The sequence below is a fragment of the Gossypium arboreum genome, chromosome 2 (assembly GCF_025698485.1).
Source record: "Gossypium arboreum isolate Shixiya-1 chromosome 2, ASM2569848v2, whole genome shotgun sequence".
NCBI lineage: Eukaryota > Viridiplantae > Streptophyta > Magnoliopsida > Malvales > Malvaceae > Gossypium > Gossypium arboreum.
In genome coordinates, this window is record NC_069071.1 from 57782504 (window position 1) to 57803814 (window position 21311).

The following is a 21311-nucleotide window of genomic DNA, read 5'->3' on the forward strand; positions in this document are numbered from 1 at the left end:
GGCATCAAGGAAAAGCTAAGGCCTTCAATAGGCTACCAAAGGCCGAATATACATGTCCATGTTGAGGCCAATTATGCACTTAATACCACACAAAACAGCATGCATTTTACTAGTTAATGCTTTGCATGTTGTAGCTCAAAACTTATAATATAGCATCAAGCACTCATATGTGTGTTAGGCAGAATGTGCTTGCAATTTCACAAGCATTCTTCAACATCTTCTTCTTTAAACAAACATATTCATCACTTACTTCATAGCCAAAACATCATGTGCAAACATATATATACATATATGAGCATGGCGAATTTCAAGGTGTCCATAGCCATCTAAAACACAAATTTTAACTAACATGCAAGAAGCATGAACCATGCTCATGAATGCATCATGGCCGAATACATCATAATCATGCCCTTTTATCTTCAATCATGGTTAAACAAAAGAAAACTCAAAGTCTTACTCAAGATGGCTACAAAGAAATTTCAAGAGTAGACAATCCATCATTGCATGCATCATCATCAAGCTTCACACTTAACATGCAATGGCTTTATCACAATACCAACCTTGACCAAATACCACTTCCATGGCATAACAAGGATTTGAACCATGGCTAACATGAACATCAAGTTGGCAACTAAAACATGCATGAATCTCATGACACAACCTCATACATACCTCAATCTTGATGCAAGTTTAGCCAAATATCCTTCTAGATCTCTTCTAAACAAAGGAAATGAAGCAAAAATCTCTTCTTCCTCTTAGTATTTTTGGCCAAAAGGAGAGAACAAGGATGAACAAATTTTTTGTTTTCTCTTCTTGGTTGCACGGCAATGGGGAATGCTACTCTCTCACACACATTTTTTTTCATTCTTTTCTTACCCATGCTTATTTGTTTATTATTTCTCCCTAATGCCCAACAAAACATGTTTCATGACATGTTTAGCCCATATCTCTTTGTCATGGCCGGCCATCACTTGTAAAGGGAATTTGACATGCAAGTCCATTATTTTGCATGCATGCTTTAATTAGTCATCACACATTTCCCTATCGTACTTTCAAAGTTCACTACTAAGTCCTTTCTTGTGGAATTCACCTTTATAACACTAAATCAATCATCATAAAATGTCATACATGAGCACACACATATTATAGGCATCAAAATAAATTTTTAATTATTTTTATGCCTCGGTTTTGTGGTCCCGAAACCATATTCCGACTAGGGTCAATTTTGGGCTGTCACAGTACCCGTGACTAATAACATTCTCTTTCATCTTAAATGCATGTCCTTTCAATTTCAGAAACCTTATCCCATTTTAACTAGTACTCTTTAGGCCATCTAAATGGTTCTAAATAAAATAAAAATAAAACCGACTATTCTTTTAAACTAAAAGCTTATCACTTAAGGAATAAACATTAACGTCTATCAGCTGGGGTGGCGTATACCCTGTAAGGGAGTCTACTAGACTCCTAAGCTGACTTTAATAAAGATTTTGCCCAAAGGTGTATTCTATAGTCTTCGAGCACTTAGTCATATCTAGTACAATATTCACTCAGAACCTATTCTATAAGTCTTACTTCTAATAACAGTACTCGAATATTGTGGCTTCACCAAGTGGGATGTTACAAGTCATAAATGGATAGATTTCAAGTTGTATGCGTCATGGTATATTGAAAATGTAATGCTTTACTATTTTGAATTATTAAAGTACCATTGAGCCTATTGCTCAGTGTACGATTTGTCTCCTCCGTGCACATGTTGAGATGATTCTTGTAGCCTTGAGACTTGAAGTCAACATTCAGACCTTCATTTTTTATCAATTAAGTTTGTAACTTATCTCACTTTGGTCAAATGGCATGTGCCTAGGTTTTTCTAGTTCAAATGTTCCAATAGTCATTGTGAAAGTTAGTATTGTAAATAGTTGAAATAGTTGAAAAATATACATAAAAAGGATGTTGATGCTTTGGCATATTGTTGTTAACATGTTGGATTATGGTAAACGATCAATTGTAGCTTTAAAGGCATTCGTGTTTGTGAAATATGCTTGTGGAGCAATGTATGCAATTGGATTTTGAATAAAACAGGGGATCACGTCGTGACATAGGTCCTTCAACATCATGACGAGGACTGGACAGAGAGTCGCGTTGCGACAACTGACTCTCAACATCGATATGAGTTAAGACAATATGTGGTGTCGCGACAACAACTCAAGATTTTGAAATTCTTACAATTTATTCCTATTTTGACTTCAGGTTAGCAAATGAGCTTTCGTAAGCTCATATAAGACCCAAAAATGAATATGTATCATTTTATACACTTGTTTAGTTACATATGAATATTTAGCATTTTGAAAATGAATGTAAATTGATCGTAGTTACTCTAGAAATGAATGTGGCACCTTGTAACTCGGACTCGATGATCGAGCTTGGTATCGGGGTGTTACAAGTTAGAAATAAATTGAAGCTATTGGAGCCTTTAATTGCAATAATAAATTCTTCTGCAAGGTTTCAAGTATCAATACCCAAGCCATAGGGGTCTAGTTTCTTTTGTCAAAATGTGACTGTTGGAGCCACGAGTGCTGCACCTCAGCTTGGATGTGTGCGGTACCTCTTCATTTTTGGTGTGGTACTTCTTCATGGAGGGTGCAGTATGTGACACCCCTAATGTGACCCTAGTCGGAAAGTGGTTTCGGGACCACAAAATCGAGTCACAAAAATAATTAGATGTTATATTCTGTGCTTATTGTATGTGGAATTTGTATGTGTGAATATTTCGTGCCTTGATTTTATCAATTAGGTGCTAATTTGTAAGAAAGGGCCCATGTGATAGGACTTGAAAATGTGATAGGTGAAATTTAAAGTGGCCAAATAATGCATGAGTTATTGACATGAGGGACTTGCATGTCAAATGGACCACTTTTAATTTAGTGGCCGGCCATAATGATGGTTGATAGATATTATATGCATTTTATTTTAGCATGATAATAGTTAATGGCTTTATAGTATGGAAGAAAGAATAATTAAAAGAATGGAAGAGTGATAGAAACAAGGTATGTTCATCCTTCTTTTCCCCATTGCCGTACCTAAAGAGAAGAAATGGAAGTTAAGGCATTTGGTTACCTTTAAGGAAATAAAGGTAAGAGTGTGTTCATCTTCCTTACCTTCTTGCACAGCTGAAACAAAAAGGAAAGAGGAAGGAACTTGTCTAGGGCATTCGGCTTTCTTTGAGGTTAAATAAGGTAGGAGTTCATGTTATTTCTATTGATTTTTATGAGAATCTAGCTAGTAGTCAAGCTCTTATTGCAACCCATATGTTGATTTTTCTTTAGTTTTGGTGACAAATTGTGCATACGGTATTATGGGGTAAATGCAAAAAGGATAGTGTTTTGATGTTTTGGATAGAAATATTAGAAAGGGGAAACTATGAGCTACCTAAATAGATATATGTGAATTTAAAAGATGGTATGAACAAATGTGGAGTTTTGCTAGTTTAGGATTATTTGGCCAAGTGTTTATGTGGTGGAAATTAAGTGTTAAATGAAATGAAAATGATATTATATGGGGGTATGTATATTCGGCCATATGAGTAAATATGATAGGTATGATTTGTGTTTTGGAGATGTGTTGTGATGTTGATTATATGATTCAAAAATGAGGTATGTTAATGATGAAATATAATCGGCCATGGAAGTAGCTCCTTTTAGAAGTATGATTCGTGGATGTTTTAGAATTGGCCTAAGTGTTTTCGTCATTAACATATATATATATTGCCGAAGGTATGCCTGAGGAATTGGTTAAGTACATTGTTGTTAAATGCTTGTTATTTTGTATAATTGTTGCCTAGCTACTAAATGAACTTAGGATATTATGGATAAGTTCAAGAGTGACAAAATTGAAATGAAGTAGGCTTGTGCCGAATGAGTTTAATGGCTAACTAAAATTGTTAAGTGCTTAGTTAATGTGCATATAAGTAAGTGAAGTTATGTTATAATAGAACTAAGTATGGCTAGTAAAGCCTATTTAGTTTTCTTGCTATGTTTGACCATAAATATGATACATATTTAAATCTATTATTTTAGATATAGATTAAATGATATGTAGCCAAATGTGATTGTTAAGTGAATAATATTAGTTAAGTACTTAAGCAAATCTATTGTTTTACTTAAGCTTAAGCGCAAAGAGGATCAAAGTCGGATAGGGGAAAAGAGAAAGTAAAGGAATAGCCGTGGGTATCTAGTCGTCGACCACTTTCGAGGTAAGTTTTAAGTGATTAAACGTTGAGTAAATTCAATCATAATAGAACATAATGGGTTGATTTAATAAGATATGGTGTGGCCATGATATGTTTTAAACTCAAATGGTAAGTTCATAAGTGTTTGGATTTGGAAATTTAAGAGCAAATTGTAATAATTTGCTTAGGACAACAGCAGTAACGTGACTTTAGAAAATCACCATAAATTATTGGCATGGAATTATAGGCTGAATAAAATATGTAATCAAAGCTTGATTAGTCTAGTTTCTTATAAAAGAGGCCGTGTGAGCAAAGAAATTTCCTATAAAGAGATATTTAAAGTTGTGTGAGATGGTGTCAGAATGACTCCGAAATCCCCTGTTCTGTTTTTAGAAAATCATTATAATTTGTACAAAAACGGTTATAAGACAAAATTTATATGCTTAGACTCCTTAATGAGTCTACTTTCAAATGAAATCAAATAGAACACATTTTTAATTTTGTACAATGAGAAATTTGATTTGTAGTGAAGAGTAGTCAGATTAGTCAAATAGTGAAACAGGGAAAACTTTAAGAAAAATCTGGTGTTGATTGGCCAAACCTAAAATTCTGAAAATTTTAGGTATGGAAGATATATGAGTCTATATTCAGGGAAAATTAACGGCAATTGATTTGGAGTTTTGTAGCTCCAGTTATAAATAATTTAGTGACTATTGCTCAGGAAAAACAGATTGTAGTGAATATGTGATTTTGTTGTAAACATTAATGAAACTGTTTGAGTTGCTTATAAGCCATTGTTGAAATTGATGTACAAGGTAAATATATATATGTGTGGTAAAGCCGAATGGCTAATATGAGACATGTATGAGATATGTATATGTGGTAAAGCCAAATGGCTAATATGAAATATGTATGAGGGATGTATATTTGGTAAAGCCAAATGGCTATTGTGCAATACGTAGGAGATGTGTATATTGTGGCCGAATGATCAAATGTGAAAGGTGTGTATTATTAGATAATTGATGAGGCAAATGAATTACAAATATGACAGTCGATGTGAATGTTGTAACATGTGATTAAATGTACATGAAACTTGGAAATATATTCCGGGTAAGACCCGATGAGTACGTGTGGAGATTCTGTCCGGGTAAGACCCGATGACCACGTGTGGAGATTTTATCCGGGTTAAAACCCCGCAGGCTTTATGCGAGAATATTATCCTGATTAATGTTCGTAGGCTTCGTGCTCGTACTATATCCGAGCTTTAAAGACCCGATGGCTAAATGCTAGGATTCAAGTAAGACTTTGATATTGAGTATCTGCAATAAGTTACCATCAAATAAGTATTATGTATTTAAGATGTTCAGGTACGTATTACTTACTCATCGGCTGAATGATTTCGAGGTGAATTATCAATATCAAAGAGGTAGGTAATTGTGATTAATATTATAACTCCAAATATGAGAATGACCTAATTGGTAATGGTATGCTTGTATAATGAAGTATGTGATGAAATATTCTTATGTATTAATGCATATTCTGCCCAAAAGCCTTATGATTTGAGTGTGGGTTGGGTTCAGCTAGATGTGCCAGTACAAGGTAAGGATTATGTCTTGTAAGTTTACGTATATGTGATAAGGAATATGTCTGGTTCTTTATGTACCTACGGTAATTTAGTACTTGTCATGTTGAAATACTTAAAATATGGATGTGATTATGAACAAGTGAAAGGATTATTGAAAGTTGAAAATTGATGAAGAATGTGCTTTGGGAATATTTGACCATCTAGGTCATTATTGTTCGAAAGTATATATGAGACAGCCAAGTGATGCGTTTATTGATATTATAGTTCGAGATGAAGCTCTAGGTTAACCTCATCGAATAGTTGAAATGAATGACCAATGATAGTGAATGAGAACACTTTGTTTTGCTCAAAACTTACTAAGCATTAAATGCTTACTCCGTTTCTTTGATTCTCTGTCTTATAGATTTTGGCTCGTCAGCTACGGGACTCGGGATTGTCGAAGTCGAAATCGCCCACACTATCAAAGCCCTTTTGGCACACTTTTGGTTGAACTCTGAAAATGGCATGTATAGGACTACCCTTTTTATTATTAGTCAAGTACTTTGGTGTTGTATATATTTGGATAGCCATGCGAAAATGGCTTATGTATTTTGAGCATAGTGGTATAATCATTTTGTATGTATACGGTTATTGAGAAGTGTGGATATTCTTGGTAATGATGGGCCATGGGAATGGTTAATCATGATCATATTTTGTGCTATATATGCTAAAGGGCTAGTTGAATCATGGAAACTATGAAATAGGTAAAGTCTACCTTAAAGGCAGATGCTAACAGCAGCAGTATTGTAAATTAGAAAAATCACTAAAAATAGTAGGAATGGATTTAAATAGTGAATAAATTATGTAATCGAACCTTGATGAATCTACTTTCATATGGAAGTAACGAAACGATCATATGAATAGTATAGTATGAGATGTTAAAGTTTTCGTCGATCAGGGCCAGAACGATTTCTGGATCCCCTGATCTGACTTTGGAAATTCCTTATAAATTAACCAGAGATAATTAGAAGTCATGACATATATGTAAAGATTCATTTTTTAGTCTAGTTTCATTAGAAACAAACGGCATAAGTATTGAAGCCCTGTACAGGGAGATATATAAGTCATAATGCATGAAGGTCAGAGCAGTCGAACCCTGAAACATGAGAGACTTTAACTAATAAAATGTACTAATTGGCTTGACCAAAAATTCTAGAAAAAAATCTGTAGATGGATATATGAGTCTAGTTTCAGGAAAAATTTATGAAACTTGTTTTCGAGTTTTGGAACTCAAGATATGATTTTTAAGGCGACAGTGACGCAGTTAGCCAGCTTGTCTGGAAATTTTTAAATGGACTGTGAAAGTAAATGAATTAAGTCTGTTAGCACCTCGTGTTCGACTCCGGCAATGGACTCGGGTACGGGGTGTTACACAGTACCTAGGCAATATTGTGTCTTAAAGAACCAGATGGGGTGCGATTCCTTTGAGAAGGGGTGCAATATCTCTGCATCCATTTTACTCATAGTTTTTTAGATATCCCTCCATTTACAAAAGGGTCTATTACCCCTTAAGTCACTTTGCCTACTAACTCTTGGTACCACACCTTTTTGGTCAAGGTACCGCACCTGACCTGGTGCATCTTGAAAATATGTATTTGTTTTTTTAAAATTAGCTTGAAAATAATTTCTTAATAAAATATTTTACCAAATTTAATTTAGATACAATTTCTTATATTAAAACATTAGAAAATCAACCTTAATATAAGAGCTTTACCACATTTTGTTAGGCAAAGTACTTGTGTATTTTCATCAATCATCATGATAGAATTCTAGGTCAAAATCTTGGCTTGTTATACAATGAAGAACACTCATCTTTTCTTTTTTATTTTTTAGACTTTGAGATGATGGCAATCTATCTAACCTATGTTATGTATGGTTTTAAAAAGATGCTACAATGATTTATTTTGTAAATACTTAAAGTTGCACGAGAAGTTATATTTTTTATTGGTTCATTGTGTTACCAAATGGATTCTTCAAGTTGTTCTTTAAAAGGATATTAAGTGCTCCACATGTGATTTTTATTCTCATTTTAGGGTCTATTTGGACAACACAGAGTAATTAAATGAAAATGTATTTATTACCCTAGTAATTACACTTTTTTGTAATTATAAAGAATTGTAATTCCTTAGACGTGTTTGGTGACAAAGTATAATTATATCGTAATCCCTAAATAATATTTGGTAGTACAAATTTTAATTACACAATAACAATTTATATTTTAAAAAATATTAATTACTATAAAAATTATTAGTATGATAAAAATAATTTCTAAACGAGTAATAAAATTAAAATCAAATCATCATATATATTATGTTAGTCTAAAAAATAATTGATAATACGATTACTAATAAAATAAAAAGAAAAATAAACATCATATGCAATTTTATCTAATTGTCCTAGTGCATATTTGTTGGGTTATTCCCTATTTAATATTTAACATATGCTTCTTATCATCTTTGACCGAGTTCATCATCATCTGCATTTGAATTTGTATCATTAAGATTATTAAGATCTCCTTCTTCATGTACTCCTCGAAGTATGAATCATCCTAATTCCACCTATGATTGAAGTTATGAAATATGCAATATGCTAGTACGATCCAACCTTTTTTTTATGCTATACTAAGGTGATGTTAATAAGGGAAATATTTTTTTAGAACAATAAATATATTCTCAGTCACATTTTGAAGCCTTGAATGTCTCAAATTAAAAAGTTCATGAGCTAGCTATGGTACTTGTGTATGGCACCATTCTTTCAAATGGTATCATACCCTACAATATGGTGTAAGAAACATTTTATATTTGCATAATTAGCATCAACCTTATAATATTTGGGTTCACAATCTAAATAGTCTATAGCTTTAATTATAAAAACTTATATATAGTTAATTTGGAGAAAAAAGTTATGTTGGGTTATATCTTTTCTTTTATAATACATAAATTAAGTAAAAATAATATAAAATTTATATATATAACCTATATAAAAAGGTTTTATAAATTGTCCAATAAATTTTATTAACACTTCTTATAAATAATGTATATTTTTATCATCACTTTAGAAAGCTATTTTTAATAAATAAGTTATGATAAAAACAAAAAACTATAATATTTTTATGAATAAATATATTATTTTTATAATATATAGCATGGACCCATAAAAAATATGTTCATAGTTTTTGGCCAGAAAATTTTATGATTAAATATATTATAATACTTTTATAACATGTAAAATATTTTTATAATAAATTTTTGCCATAACTTTAGAATTTTGTTAGGATTTAAATAATATAATTGTTTCTATAATTTTATAAAATATATAAATTATTTTTATAACATAATTTTTAGGATTTATAATATAAGAAATTTTTGTCATAACCATCCCAAACACTCATATATGTTTATGTTTATACTATAATTTATATTACTTGTATAAAAATAATGTTTTAAAATTATATTTGGGTGTAATTACCTACTTAATTCTTTAAATTCTCACGTCCACTTAGGAATTGAAAAGTGTAATTTGACTGTCGAATTACACCTAATTCAGTGGGACCCATCAATTACAATAGTTATCCAAACATGTCATTTTTATATAATTACAACCAATTACACCCAAATCCCATTATTAGGTGGCTTTTCAAATATTATCTTAATGTGCTTTTTAACTCCATGTCTGGACTTTGGAACTAAATGCTAATAGAAATTTGTTAAGAGGATTTTGACTTCTTGGAGAGAAGTCTGCAAAATGTCATTCGTCAAGAGTTGACAGAAGCCCTCAATAGGTCTAACATTAGGCTCGGGGTGTTTATACTCGATTTTAGCCTTAGTTTTGTCTCCTGACTTTACTAAGAGCCTGAGTGGGTTTGCATAGTAACTTCATTGAGAGCTTGAGAAGGTGGTGGGTTCATAGAGCGGGAGTGCCTTCGCGCATAAAGGAAATGTCAACATGGCATTTGTTCTAAGCTTACCCACAAATACCATACAAGGTGCACGTTCAAATCCCATTGAGAGCAAAATGTTGACATTTCGTTAACGGATGAAGGTGGAACTCCTACTTTATGAACTTGCTACCTCCTCAAACTCTTGGTAGAGTCGGGGGAAAAAATCCTAGGATAAATCGAGCATAGGAACCTAGACCTAATACATGACTTGTTGAGGGGGTCCATTATTCTTCGATGGACAACACACTTCACATACTTCTTCTCGAGAGGTCAAAATCTCAACAAAATTGAAAGATGATTAAGTTGTTTTTGTGTAGTAAAGCTAAGAATGTCAATGATGTAAGAACTGAACCGATGGTTGAACCGATCAAATCATCGAATTTTTATTGAAACAATTCAATGGGTTAAACTGCAACTCAAACAATAATTTAATAAAATAAAAATATATAAAAGAATGGTTAATTTTTTGGTTGGGGTGTTCAGTCTTTTACCAAATTAGAACCGTTTGCTCAGTTTCTAGTTATGTAATATTGGTCCAAGTGATGAAGCAATCAATTTTGGATATAATCTGATCACATTACAGTAGAGGGAGATATATAATGGTGTACAGAGTAGAGAGCGTAAGTTTTCAGTTTTCTCTTAAAACAGGAAGTAGATATTGCAGAAGAATTCAGATTGTTCAAGTTAGATTAAAATCTGATTATGCGAAATAGAGCAAAAAAAAAAAAAAAAAACTTAAAACATTCAAAAGATAATAATATAAATTATTAATTCATCAAAATTTATGCATATATAAAAAATTTAACTTATTAATTTAAGTTAAAGAGATTATTATTGCCCAAAGGCCAAATTATCCGAATTGATGGCAGGCAATCTCCTTTGTTTCTCCACCACAATCAAAAGCAAGCTCAGCCCAAGCCAACCCCCCCTTGGAAAAAAAACAAAAAGACTTATCCACAAAACTAAAGGATCAAATTTGACAAGCTTAATATGAATTCACCAAAAATAAAGGCCCATAAATGAAATTTCGGGATGAAGAAATACATAAAGAAGCATTATGCTTCTGAAAAATCCACTCAACCTTTAAGATTTCAAACATGGCTGCAACTTCCTCTTACGTGGCCTGCACAAAATTCTCCATGTTGAGTTGGAGTGGAGGGAAAAGAGACTTGAGAATGAAAAGGGTTCTTTCGGTTTCGGCTCAGCAGCAAGCTGAAGTTGGTGAAACACAAGAAGCTAAAGTGCAGGAAGAGCAAGAAAAGGTTAAGCAACAACAACCTACACAACCAAGGCCAGTGGAAAAACAACTGAATGTAAAGAGCAAAAACATGGGCAAAGATTATGGAGGACAGTGGCTTAGCAGTGTTACGAGGCACGTCAGGATCTATGCTGCCTACATTGATCCTGAAACCTCTGAGTTCGATCAAACTCAGATGGATAAACTCACCCTTATACTTGACCCTACTGATGAGTTTGTTTGGACTCCTGAAACTTGCAATAAAGTTTATTCGTACTTCCAAGAGCTTGTGGATCATTATGAGGTAACCCACTTTTCTTTCTTGATTCTATGATTGAGTTTGGTTAGTGGAAACTATTAAGTCTTGGCTGATATTAGTAAATCAGTCTAGGAACTATCACTATCAAAACTGGGAAATACATAGCTAAAGGATCGCAGAACCAGGAACATGGATTTCTGAGTTGGGGTTTAGCTGAGTTTCTTGGGGGAGTGAGCTCAATTTTCAATCGTAGTACTTAATTCTTGAACCCGTTTAGCTTTGCATTCATGTCTAGATCAGCCTAATCATTTCAAAAATGAAAATTTCTATCTGACCCCATAATTAAATGTCAGACGGATGATAAACAACTGCCTTTCGATTTGTTTAGCATGCTCAACTTTCTGCTTTAAAGAGAACTAATGCATGATATGCGAACAGGGAGCGCCATTGACAGAGTACACGCTTCGATTGATAGGTTCAGACATAGAGCACTATATCAGGAAGCTACTATATGATGGAGAAATTAAATACAACATGGATGCCAAGGTACTAAACTTCAGCATGGGAAAGCCGCGCATTCTATTCAATAACAACAATGATGGGCAGTTTCAAGATGGATAAATGATAACGATTCTCACAAAAAGGGCATAGACAGACGAGGGCCATATATTAAGTTTCATAATGTTGTATCAAGTGCAGAATCTATGGTCATCGGAACTTACCTATTTGGCAGAGAAACCTGATGTTTACATTCACTAATAGTAAAAAATATTCACAAGTGAGGCCTTATGCATGTGTGCCCATTGCTACACTAGATTTGCTTTATAATACAGGGATATTGATGTTAATTTAAATAAAATCTCAACTCATCCAAAAGCATTCATATACTACTTGTACAGGTTGAAATGCACCTTCTTGAGCAGCATCTGACAAACAAACACAACTATTATCCGTGTCTGATGCATATTTGGATATGAGTATGGAGATATAATCTTGCAAAGACTCCTCAAATACATGAAAATCTAAGAAAAAGTTTGAACATATCCTTCTTAGACATATCTGATACCTAGGACCAAGTAACATAGCAACTACAGATTTAGAGGCATTGCTAAAAAGGGAAATAGTTATAAACACCTGTTTATGCAATTTGCATCAAGCAACCATGTGTGTATTAATAATGACACGAAAATCTATGCAAATATTTATGATTTCTGAACGAGAAAAGAGTTATTAATAATGCTATGGACATGTATGTTCAAGTTAATAAGTGTTTTATACACTTATTATTATTATTATTGTGTGCTTATAGCTAGGTGATTCTGGTTTATCTAAGAACATAAAATTTTAATCTTGATTCAAAACAACTTTAAAGTACATTGGATAAAATTGAAGTATGCCCAATAATATAAGTTTCATCTTCATTTCTGAAATATAGAAGCAAATTGAGGATTCATTAATCCAGTGTCTTATTTTCACTGAATGATAATTCCATTAAACTGGGTTCATCAACAATGCAAAAGAACTGCAGTTTCAAAATCCACCCTCTTCTTTCCCCAGCTCTAGATTTTTCCGGAGAAAATATAGTAGCATCTAAAGAGGCCTTGGGCAGGATGAAAACGAAGGAATCCATGAGAAACACTAGCCTCCAAAAGTCAATGGAAAAGATTAAATTTGGTGTTGATCAATGCCTGGATTCTTCAATTTTCATCTTGGGTCTGCAAAGAGTAACAGACTAACTTTCTATAAGAAGAAATTCCATTTAAACCGTATGAATGCTGAATAAATAATGAAAATTTAACAAGCTCAGAAAGATCTGCTCAACCAAAACCATTGAACCAAAGCAAATAATGAGAAAAAAGTAGGAAGAGACTCAAATGATTAGTGAAACTTACAATAAATTGAATATTATTATCGGCTATAAAATTATAATAAAATAAAAATTAATTTTAAAATGATGAATTTGAAAATATTTAAGGAACAAAGGTTTGGCAGGAAGGCTGATGGAATTGTAGATCTGTTGAAGAGTGAAGAGGTGGGTTTCAAATAAACTAACGGTTGGTGACCTGTAATATCTAGTAATCAGTCACTATCATTTCGGCGACATTCTCTCTAGGATCTGCTTCTAAGTTCTTCCTCTCTCCTCCTCTCTTCTTACTTTTTGAATTTTTTTTATTACGTAAAATTCTTTTCAACTTTATGTTTCATTTATTTATATTTGAAAAAAGTACAATTCCGGCCAGAATGGTTTCGGCGACGGTGGATTCAGAGGCGGACATTCTCTCCAACCTCAACATCAACGCCGGGGATTGGCCTTCTAATCTTGTCAAGAATCTCTGCCTCCTTTCTCCGGACCAGGTCTTGCATTTTCCAAAAGAAAAAAAAGCTGTATAGATATATACGTATAAGATATACGAATATGTGAATTATGTGCTTTTGGCAGATTGAATTGGGTAAGATGTTGGTGGAGATGGGGCAGAGCCATTTGTTTCAGCAATGGACAGATGCTGGCGTCGAGGACGACAAAAAGAAAGCATTCTTCGATCAGGTCTCCTTTTCTTTTTCTATAGCTATCGAATCCTACAGTGAATTAAATTGTTTTTAATCATCAAATTGATTTTAAGTATTTCATTCCCTCAAGTCTCTGCTATTTTAGATATGTTTGATGAAATATGTATTGTGGATTATATTTTTGAATAAATTTTCTTTTATAGGTTGCGAAGCTAAATACAAGCTATCCTGGCGGTTTGGCATCGTATATTAAAAATGCTAGGGAGCTCTTAGCGGATTCAAAAGTAGGGAAGAGCCCATATGATGGCTTCACACCTTCGGTAACGAAATTAGTCTTTCACGCTGAAACTTTAATTTTTTTTTTCAGATTCTTGTGGTGTAATCAACATCCAGTTGTTAACTGGTGTTATTGTTAAGTATTGGGTTTCTGTGTTCGTCGTATATAGAAGTTTGGTGTTATTATTAAGTATTGCAATTTATCCTGGGCTGGAAAGGGTAGCATAGCTCAATTGTTTTTTTTTTTTGACAGAAGCTCAATTGGTTTTAGATTGGATGCTTTAACAGATGTAAATTGACATTAGTATATGGTTTTATGCCCTTGTAATGTCCTTCTCTTCAATTTTGCATTCAACTTCGTCTTAAACACAGCGGATGTCTTTTGCAGGTTCCCACAGGAGAGGTTCTCTCTTTTTGTGATGATAATTTCATCAAATATGAGGAGGCAGGTGTTAAAGAAGCCCAAAATGCTGCATTTGTTCTTGTTGCAGGGGGTCTTGGTGAACGTCTTGGATACAACGGAATTAAGGTAGATAGAGTGACAGGGATGGATAATATTGTGCTTTTGCTGTTAATTTTAAATTTTTGATTTCATAAAAACTACAGAACTTATGTAGTTGAAATAAAATTTTGAGATATTTTTTGTGTTTAGTGATGGTTTCATGATTCATGCTTGTCTGCACTAGATATTGCATGGACACTTTTTTCCTCTTTTTTCTCAAAGAGGGTTGATCACATATTTGATGTTGCACCAATTAAACCTTTTCAAACACCCTTAACCAGTGTTGCTTCCCAAAGAAAATATTTGACTAGCTACTTTTTACACCTTGTAGGTGGCACTTTTAGCAGAGGCCACTACCGGAACATGTTTCTTACAACTCTACATTGAGGCTATTCTTGCTCTTCAGGAAGGTAGCTGTAGGCTCACACAAGGTTTGTATGACATCTCTCATTTGTTAGTAGCCGTTCCTCATTATATAGCATTTTAAATGTTGCTTCTCCATGTGATCAAGAAAAATCAAGTGTTATTTCCCTTCAGTATTATGAATGGCAGCAATTAATGAGAATTAACTGAGCAGTTCTATTTCACTTGTTGAAATGTATGAGCAATTGCTTAGTGCCTGAACCATGGAAAAGAAAGCCACTTGGATAACTTAGGTTTAGAATCTAGCCATCATCAGAAAGGCCACTTTCAAAGAAAGCATGCATATATGTATCTGTTTGAAAATTTTGCTTTATATAAACAGCTATGGTGCAACCATCTATGTCACCTGAGCTTGTTAAATACTTTGCAAACAATCTCCCTGGTCCAGCTAGCAGAAGCAGTTCATATTTGCCTCAATAAGTTAAAAGGAATTAAACAACCTCTTTTCTAAAATATTGCATTGCTAGTTGCATTTTATAACTTATTTGCTCTTTTATTTACTTAAGTTCATTCTCTCTCTGTGTCTAAATTTTAGGCACATTTCAAAAAGATATTCCTTTTGTTATCATGACATCGGATGACACACATACCCGCACATTGGAGGTTTTGGAATCAAATTCTTACTTTGGGATGAAACCTACACAAGTCAAACTTCTTAAGCAGGTTTGCAATCACTCATTGATGTGTTTTTGGTTAAAGCTGTTGTTAAGTTGCTTTACATACAATGTCATATTTTCTTGCAGGAAAAAGTTGCATGTTTAGATGATAATGATGCTAGGCTTGCTTTGGACCCTCATAACAAATACCAAATTCAGGTAACCATTGTAAACACTGTATGCAAAACAGTGGTTATATTTTAATTGATAAAACCATTAGGTTCTTTCCTGAACTATTTTCTGGCCTTTTTAGACAAAACCTCATGGCCATGGTGATGTGCACTCCCTTCTTTACTCTAGTGGCCTTCTGAAAGTATGGTATGTCACAAAATCTTACAATGCTTCTAGAATCTGGCATTGAGAATTTCTTTCATGCCTTTGCAAGTTTCCTCAAAGTTTATAAGATGATATTTTGTGTCTGCTCCTGCCATTGTCTCTCCTTATATTAGTAAGGCAAAAAAATTGTGGTTTCTGATCCATTTTAAGCTATAATATTGAAACAAACAAACTGTGACCCTGTGCATGAGGTGGTAAATCAAGCAATCATGTACTGAAAAGTAACATTTTTGTAAAGCCCACTTGTCTTGTCTCAACATTATCGACATTGCATAAAGAAGTCAAATGCCACCCTTTTGAAATTGGGTTAACTATAACTTTCTATATTTTACATCATATTTGTATATTCATTTTTTTCTAGGCTTGATGCTGGTTTGAGATGGGTTCTCTTTTTTCAAGACACAAATGGACTTCTTTTCAAGGTTAACAGCTAAAATTGCAATCTTTTCATTTATAGTTTTCTTATATTAACAGTGGAAAACTGGTTATAAATAAAATTTTCTATGATTTCAATGTTAGGCCATTCCGGCATCTCTAGGAGTCAGTGCTACTAAACAATACCAGGTCAACTCTCTTGCTGTTCAACGGAAAGCAAAAGAGGCCATGGGAGGAATTACAAGACTTACTCATAGTGATGGTATATACATGAAACACTAATAATTCTTGGAACCTAGAACTGCCAATAGCGTGTGTGAGTGTATTTTCTTATTAACCTATTTCTCTATGGATGTTGACATTTGAACATTTGACTAATAGGTTTACACTTCAGTAATTTCTGATTTCTTGGTGTCACTTTTGCCTTGTGCTTTATCTATACTATATTTAAGTCTCTCACTAAGTTGGTGTCGCAAGTCAACTGAACATCAACTTAGTTGACTAAAAACTTTTTTTTTTTTACAAAGTAACAAATATTATATGAAGGTATTATATCTTTTTACATCTATACTATATATTTAAGTCTCTCATTGAGTTGGTTTCACGAGTCAACCAGACATCAACTCAGTTGAGAAATGACTAAAAACTCAACTTTTTTACAAAGTAACAAATATTACATGAAGGTATTTTGTCTTTATACATATTTATATAAAATCTATAAAAATCAATTTAAACCTAGAAAAGTACCCACACATGGTTGGACTTGAACCTAGGACACCATAGTCTCCAAAGCCTCGACTTTACCATTTCAACCAAAGCCTCATTCGTTCATTACATAATTTTTCTATAAATACATTTTTTTACATATTTTTTTTTCTCCTACATCTTGGATATGCCATAATTAGTTCATTCTAAAGTAGCTGAGGAGATAGCATGGTGCATAATTGCTTCTTTTTCTCCACCTACTCCTTTTTGTTTTCTCTCACACACATAGATATAATACAACTACGCCATATAGGCCTTTTAGGCATTGAAGGCCCAGTAATTTATGCTTCACTATTAGTAACGTCCCATGAAATTGGCTTCAGGAAGATCAATGGTGATCAATGTGGAGTACAATCAGCTTGATCCTCTGCTTAGAGCTGCTGGACATCCTGATGGAGATGCTGATTGTGAGACTGGTTATTCTCCTTTCCCAGGAAATATAAACCAAGTAAGCTCAAAATAATTATTTTCATTTCCAGGGGATGTCTATCATGATGTATAAACAAAATGAGGCTTTTGATGTTTTATCTGATTTGTTTATTTTGATTATAGCATGAACTCTTTACTTATAATCAAGATGGTAGAAAATAGCATGACTAATGAAAGTTTCACCAACTGAAACTGTCATTGTAATCATGGTGACTTTCATGAAATTTGATCTTGGTTTGTATAATTTACTACCACGTTCTATTATTTTGGTTCTGTTTTACAGCTTATTTTGGAGCTTGGTCCATACATTGAGGAGCTGACAAAAACAGGAGGGGCGATAAAGGAATTTGTTAACCCTAAGTAATTCTTCCTTTTCATCTTTGCTAATTATGATTGAAACTTGTTAGTCTTCTGCTTTATTGATTATTTTACAGCTTCTTGTTGCTTATAACAAGAATTTAGATTAAAAGGTTTGTAGTTCTTTTTTAATTAGATAATTCTTTTATAAACCTAAAAGCTTATATGCATATGAGGAAAACAGAATTTCTGGAAAAAAATGTAAATGCTGGATTTTTGAAATACACGGTATTCTCATCTGCATCATCTGTTGAATTCGCATGGCTGGTTGTCACAAACATTCAAGAACTGTATTTAGTTCCTAGAACTTCTTGCTGTAAGAAATGTCTTCTAGTTTATAAGTGTTAGTTTCCTAGCCATTAAAGAAGTTAGATTCTGTTGATTCCAAATCATGGTGGAAAAATCTTCAACAACTTAACATTTATCTGACAGTTGATATCACAGGATCCTACTTTGTGAATTTTTCCTATACAATTCATTGTATAGAAGTGAGTGAGTCTTGACAATGCCATCTCCTTTGTCTTATGCTACTGCAGATATAAAGATGCCAGTAAAACATCATTTAAGTCCTCAACTCGACTAGAGTGTATGATGCAAGACTACCCTAAAACATTGCCTCCAACGGCAAGAGTTGGATTTACGGTAATTGATGGTTTCAAGCCTTCCCTGTTATTTCACTTAAGCTTTTGGTCTTTGACAGACCTTACTTATCTTCCATCCAATACGAACGTGCTTCTCTTGTGATCTGCCATGAGAAAGGAAGATGCTTCTATTTTGATTATGTAAAATTTGCTATTTAATATTTTCTCATCACTAAACCTGCTGTCATGCTATTGTATAGGTGATGGATAAATGGCTTGCTTATGCACCTGTGAAAAACAACCCTGAGGATGCTTCTAAGGTGAAATGATGTTTTATTAATTTCTGCCATCTTTCTCTATTTAACCCCTTTTTGTTTTTTTTTTTCAATTATAACAATCTAGTATGTCCCAAATCCATGATTTCTAGTGTCGGTTGGTTTATAAACAACTGATTGACAGTCTAATTAGGGTCTTCTGTAAAGATCGAAATATGAAAATTTCTAACATGCAGATTATGTTCTGCATTTTCTTTCAGGAGTCTATTTCAGAGTGTGAAAATTTCTGATTGAAAACCGTTTTTCTTTTTGTTCTCTCACATCATACAGCCTTAATATGCTAATAACCTTCTTTGGTATAATTATGCCGCAAAGTTTAATAGAAACCATTTTACCTCTTTCTTTATTTTCTGGAAAGAACAACACAGTTTCAAGGGATATGGTAAAAGTTATTTAGATGGATTTATGCTAGCCTATTCAATTTCCATCTCCCTTAAACTGCTCTTGGCTAATCTTCAAGCAAGCAACGTTTAGGCTGTTTATTGTCTCTACTCTCTTTGTACCGAGGCTCCTATTTGAATATTTCTAATCATTACCTTTGTCTGTTTGATTCTATTAATGTTCTTTCAACCTTGATTAAGGTACCAAAAGGAAACCCATATCACAGTGCAACTTCTGGAGAAATGGCCATTTATCGTGCAAACAGTCTCATCCTTGTAAAGGTGGTCATGCTGCTCTTAGGCTAACTTTAAGTGATAGAATCTGTCTCATTTAGAATATATTTTCGCTCTCTCTTGTTATTGTTAAATCTTTTGGTGTCAAATTTTTTACATTTGACAGGCTGGTGTCCAAGTGGAGGGTCCAGTACAACAGGTTTTCAATGGACAAGAGGTGGAAGTGTGGCCGCGTATTACATGGAAGCCTAAATGGGGGCTTACTTTTTCTGAGATCAAAAGCAAAGTTCGTCAAAGTTGCTCGGTGTCTCAAAGATCTACCATGGTCCTTAAGGGCCGCAATATCTTTCTTGAAGATCTATCCTTGGATGGAGCTCTTATCATCAACTCTATTGATGGTGCAGAGGTATGCCATTATAAACTGATGGTCAGTGCATTCTATTATTTAATATGTTCTTCCTTGGATCTTTTTCCTTGCACTCTTTTGCAACAAGTTTAATATATTTGTTGTCATAATCTGATGTTTTAAGCTTTGATTGTTCCATATATTTTGTAATTTGGTGCCGTATTTTGAAATATCGCAAGAGATGTTGTAGCATAAAATATGTTGGCTTTCATGGCTTTTAGTTTCTTACATTCTTCTTTCTTCGAAATTCATGCCTGATCATTGTGTTTCTTATCACTTCATTATCCGCTCAGTCCACTTATCATGCATTAGATGATATATTAAACTAGTTAAGAATATGAGTCTTCTCTACTTGCAATTGTGGAAGGCTATTTTGCATTTCTGGACAATTTTACTTTGGGATTCAAGCTTAGTTCAGTTGAAGAACAATTGTGTAATAACAATGGTTTCGGAAACAGGTTAAAGTAGAAGGATCAATACAAAACAAGGGCTGGCTTCTTGAGAGGATTCACTACAAAGATTCGAGTAGCCCCGAGGAGCTGAGGATCAGGGGTTTCAAAATCAACAGATTGGAGCAATTGGAGCAAACTTACAGTGAAACTGGCAAATTCATCTTAAAGCCACAATGTTGAAGATATACGGAGACGCAGCAATTCATTTGTTCTTTCTGGGAAAGCTTTATGTGGAGACACTATCATTTACTTGATAGCAGGAATAAATCCCTTTCGTTCAGTAATCTGTACTACTACTCTTGGGCAGGTAAAACTCTGTTTTATTACTCGGGATTGTAGGTGAGTATTTTTGTCATTTTCAAAAAGTTTTCCTATAATAATTAGGAAAGAGGTGGAAATTTTGTATTATTTTCAAGAAAGAGTAGCAGACATCTACTTGCATTTTGTTCATAATTTGATGTGTATTATGTTTATACGTTTAACAATAATTGTTTTGGAGTCTAAAATATGATGTTTGGAGATATATCCCCTAGTTTAGACTTTAGGGAGGTAAATTTCCCTTTGGGTTATGTAGGGAGACGAAGCTGAATGAAGCAAATTGTTTGGCATTAAAAGGGTGAGCCAAAGCAAAGCTCATCAATGAATTCTCCAACTCCAAGGCACGTAGGATGCACCGCTTGTCTTCTTTCATCTCATTCTCAAACCAAACCATCCACCTCTGTTAAAAAATGTTAAAAACACTCCACCACCAAAGCTATCGAAAGAGATTTTTTCGACTTCTTTCTCAGAATGCCAATGAGATTGGGTCATAATACAACTCTTTCAAGTTCAACAACGTGCTAATCTAACCTTGATTTGAATGTTGAGTACTTGTAATTGTATTTGTGTAATTATGTACAAGACAAATTAAATATATAAAGAATCAATTAAAAGGATAAATTAAAATATAAGAAATGAGTAGCCCCTGCAGAATTTTTTTACTTTAGGTCACATTAAATAATAATTTTAAGA

The 21311-nt window shown here is 33.5% G+C and overlaps 2 protein-coding genes across 6 annotated transcripts; both read left to right on the plus strand.

Moving 5' to 3' along the window:
• The first annotated feature begins 10741 nt into the window (after positions 1–10741).
• On the plus strand, positions 10742–12144 carry LOC108466640 (NAD(P)H-quinone oxidoreductase subunit M, chloroplastic). Its single transcript, XM_017767026.2, has 2 exons — positions 10742–11330; positions 11724–12144. Exons 1-2 carry the CDS (start codon positions 10887–10889, stop codon positions 11904–11906), a joined length of 627 nt encoding a protein of 208 aa, XP_017622515.1. The 5' UTR covers positions 10742–10886; the 3' UTR covers positions 11907–12144.
• Positions 12145–12667: 523 nt separating this feature from the next.
• Positions 12668–20806, plus strand: LOC108462975 (UDP-sugar pyrophosphorylase-like). 5 transcript variants are annotated; one of them, XM_053024818.1, is made up of 18 exons: positions 12668–13411; positions 13526–13640; positions 13726–13830; positions 13997–14113; positions 14458–14598; positions 14903–15002; positions 15530–15657; positions 15738–15809; positions 15904–15968; positions 16348–16408; positions 16506–16623; positions 17450–17574; positions 17839–17915; positions 18449–18554; positions 18754–18813; positions 19410–19490; positions 19609–19848; positions 20307–20806. In XM_053024818.1, exons 2-18 carry the CDS (start codon positions 13527–13529, stop codon positions 20478–20480), a joined length of 1884 nt encoding a protein of 627 aa, XP_052880778.1. In that variant the 5' UTR covers positions 12668–13411; position 13526; the 3' UTR covers positions 20481–20806. The 5 variants fall into 5 exon arrangements, with proteins under 5 accessions (XP_052880778.1, XP_052880777.1, XP_052880775.1 ...); XM_053024817.1 differs by having other exon boundaries at positions 12668–13339; XM_053024815.1 differs by having other exon boundaries at positions 12668–13317; positions 13511–13640.
• Positions 20807–21311: the final 505 nt, after the last annotated feature.

Excerpts from the sequence above, each read along its gene's own strand:
- LOC108466640 (XM_017767026.2), top strand. The coding sequence starts at position 10,887 with ATGGCTGCAACTTCCTCTTACGTGGCCTGCACAAAATTCTCCATGTTG. Across the intron at positions 11,331-11,723 it reads AGCTTGTGGATCATTATGAG|GGAGCGCCATTGACAGAGTA; the intron begins GTAACCCACTTT and ends ATATGCGAACAG.
- LOC108462975 (XM_017762899.2), top strand. The coding sequence starts at position 13,482 with ATGTTTCATTTATTTATATTTGAAAAAAGTACAATTCCGGCCAGAATG. Across the intron at positions 15,658-15,737 it reads AAGTCAAACTTCTTAAGCAG|GAAAAAGTTGCATGTTTAGA; the intron begins GTTTGCAATCAC and ends ATTTTCTTGCAG. Across the intron at positions 18,555-18,753 it reads CGGCAAGAGTTGGATTTACG|GTGATGGATAAATGGCTTGC; the intron begins GTAATTGATGGT and ends GCTATTGTATAG.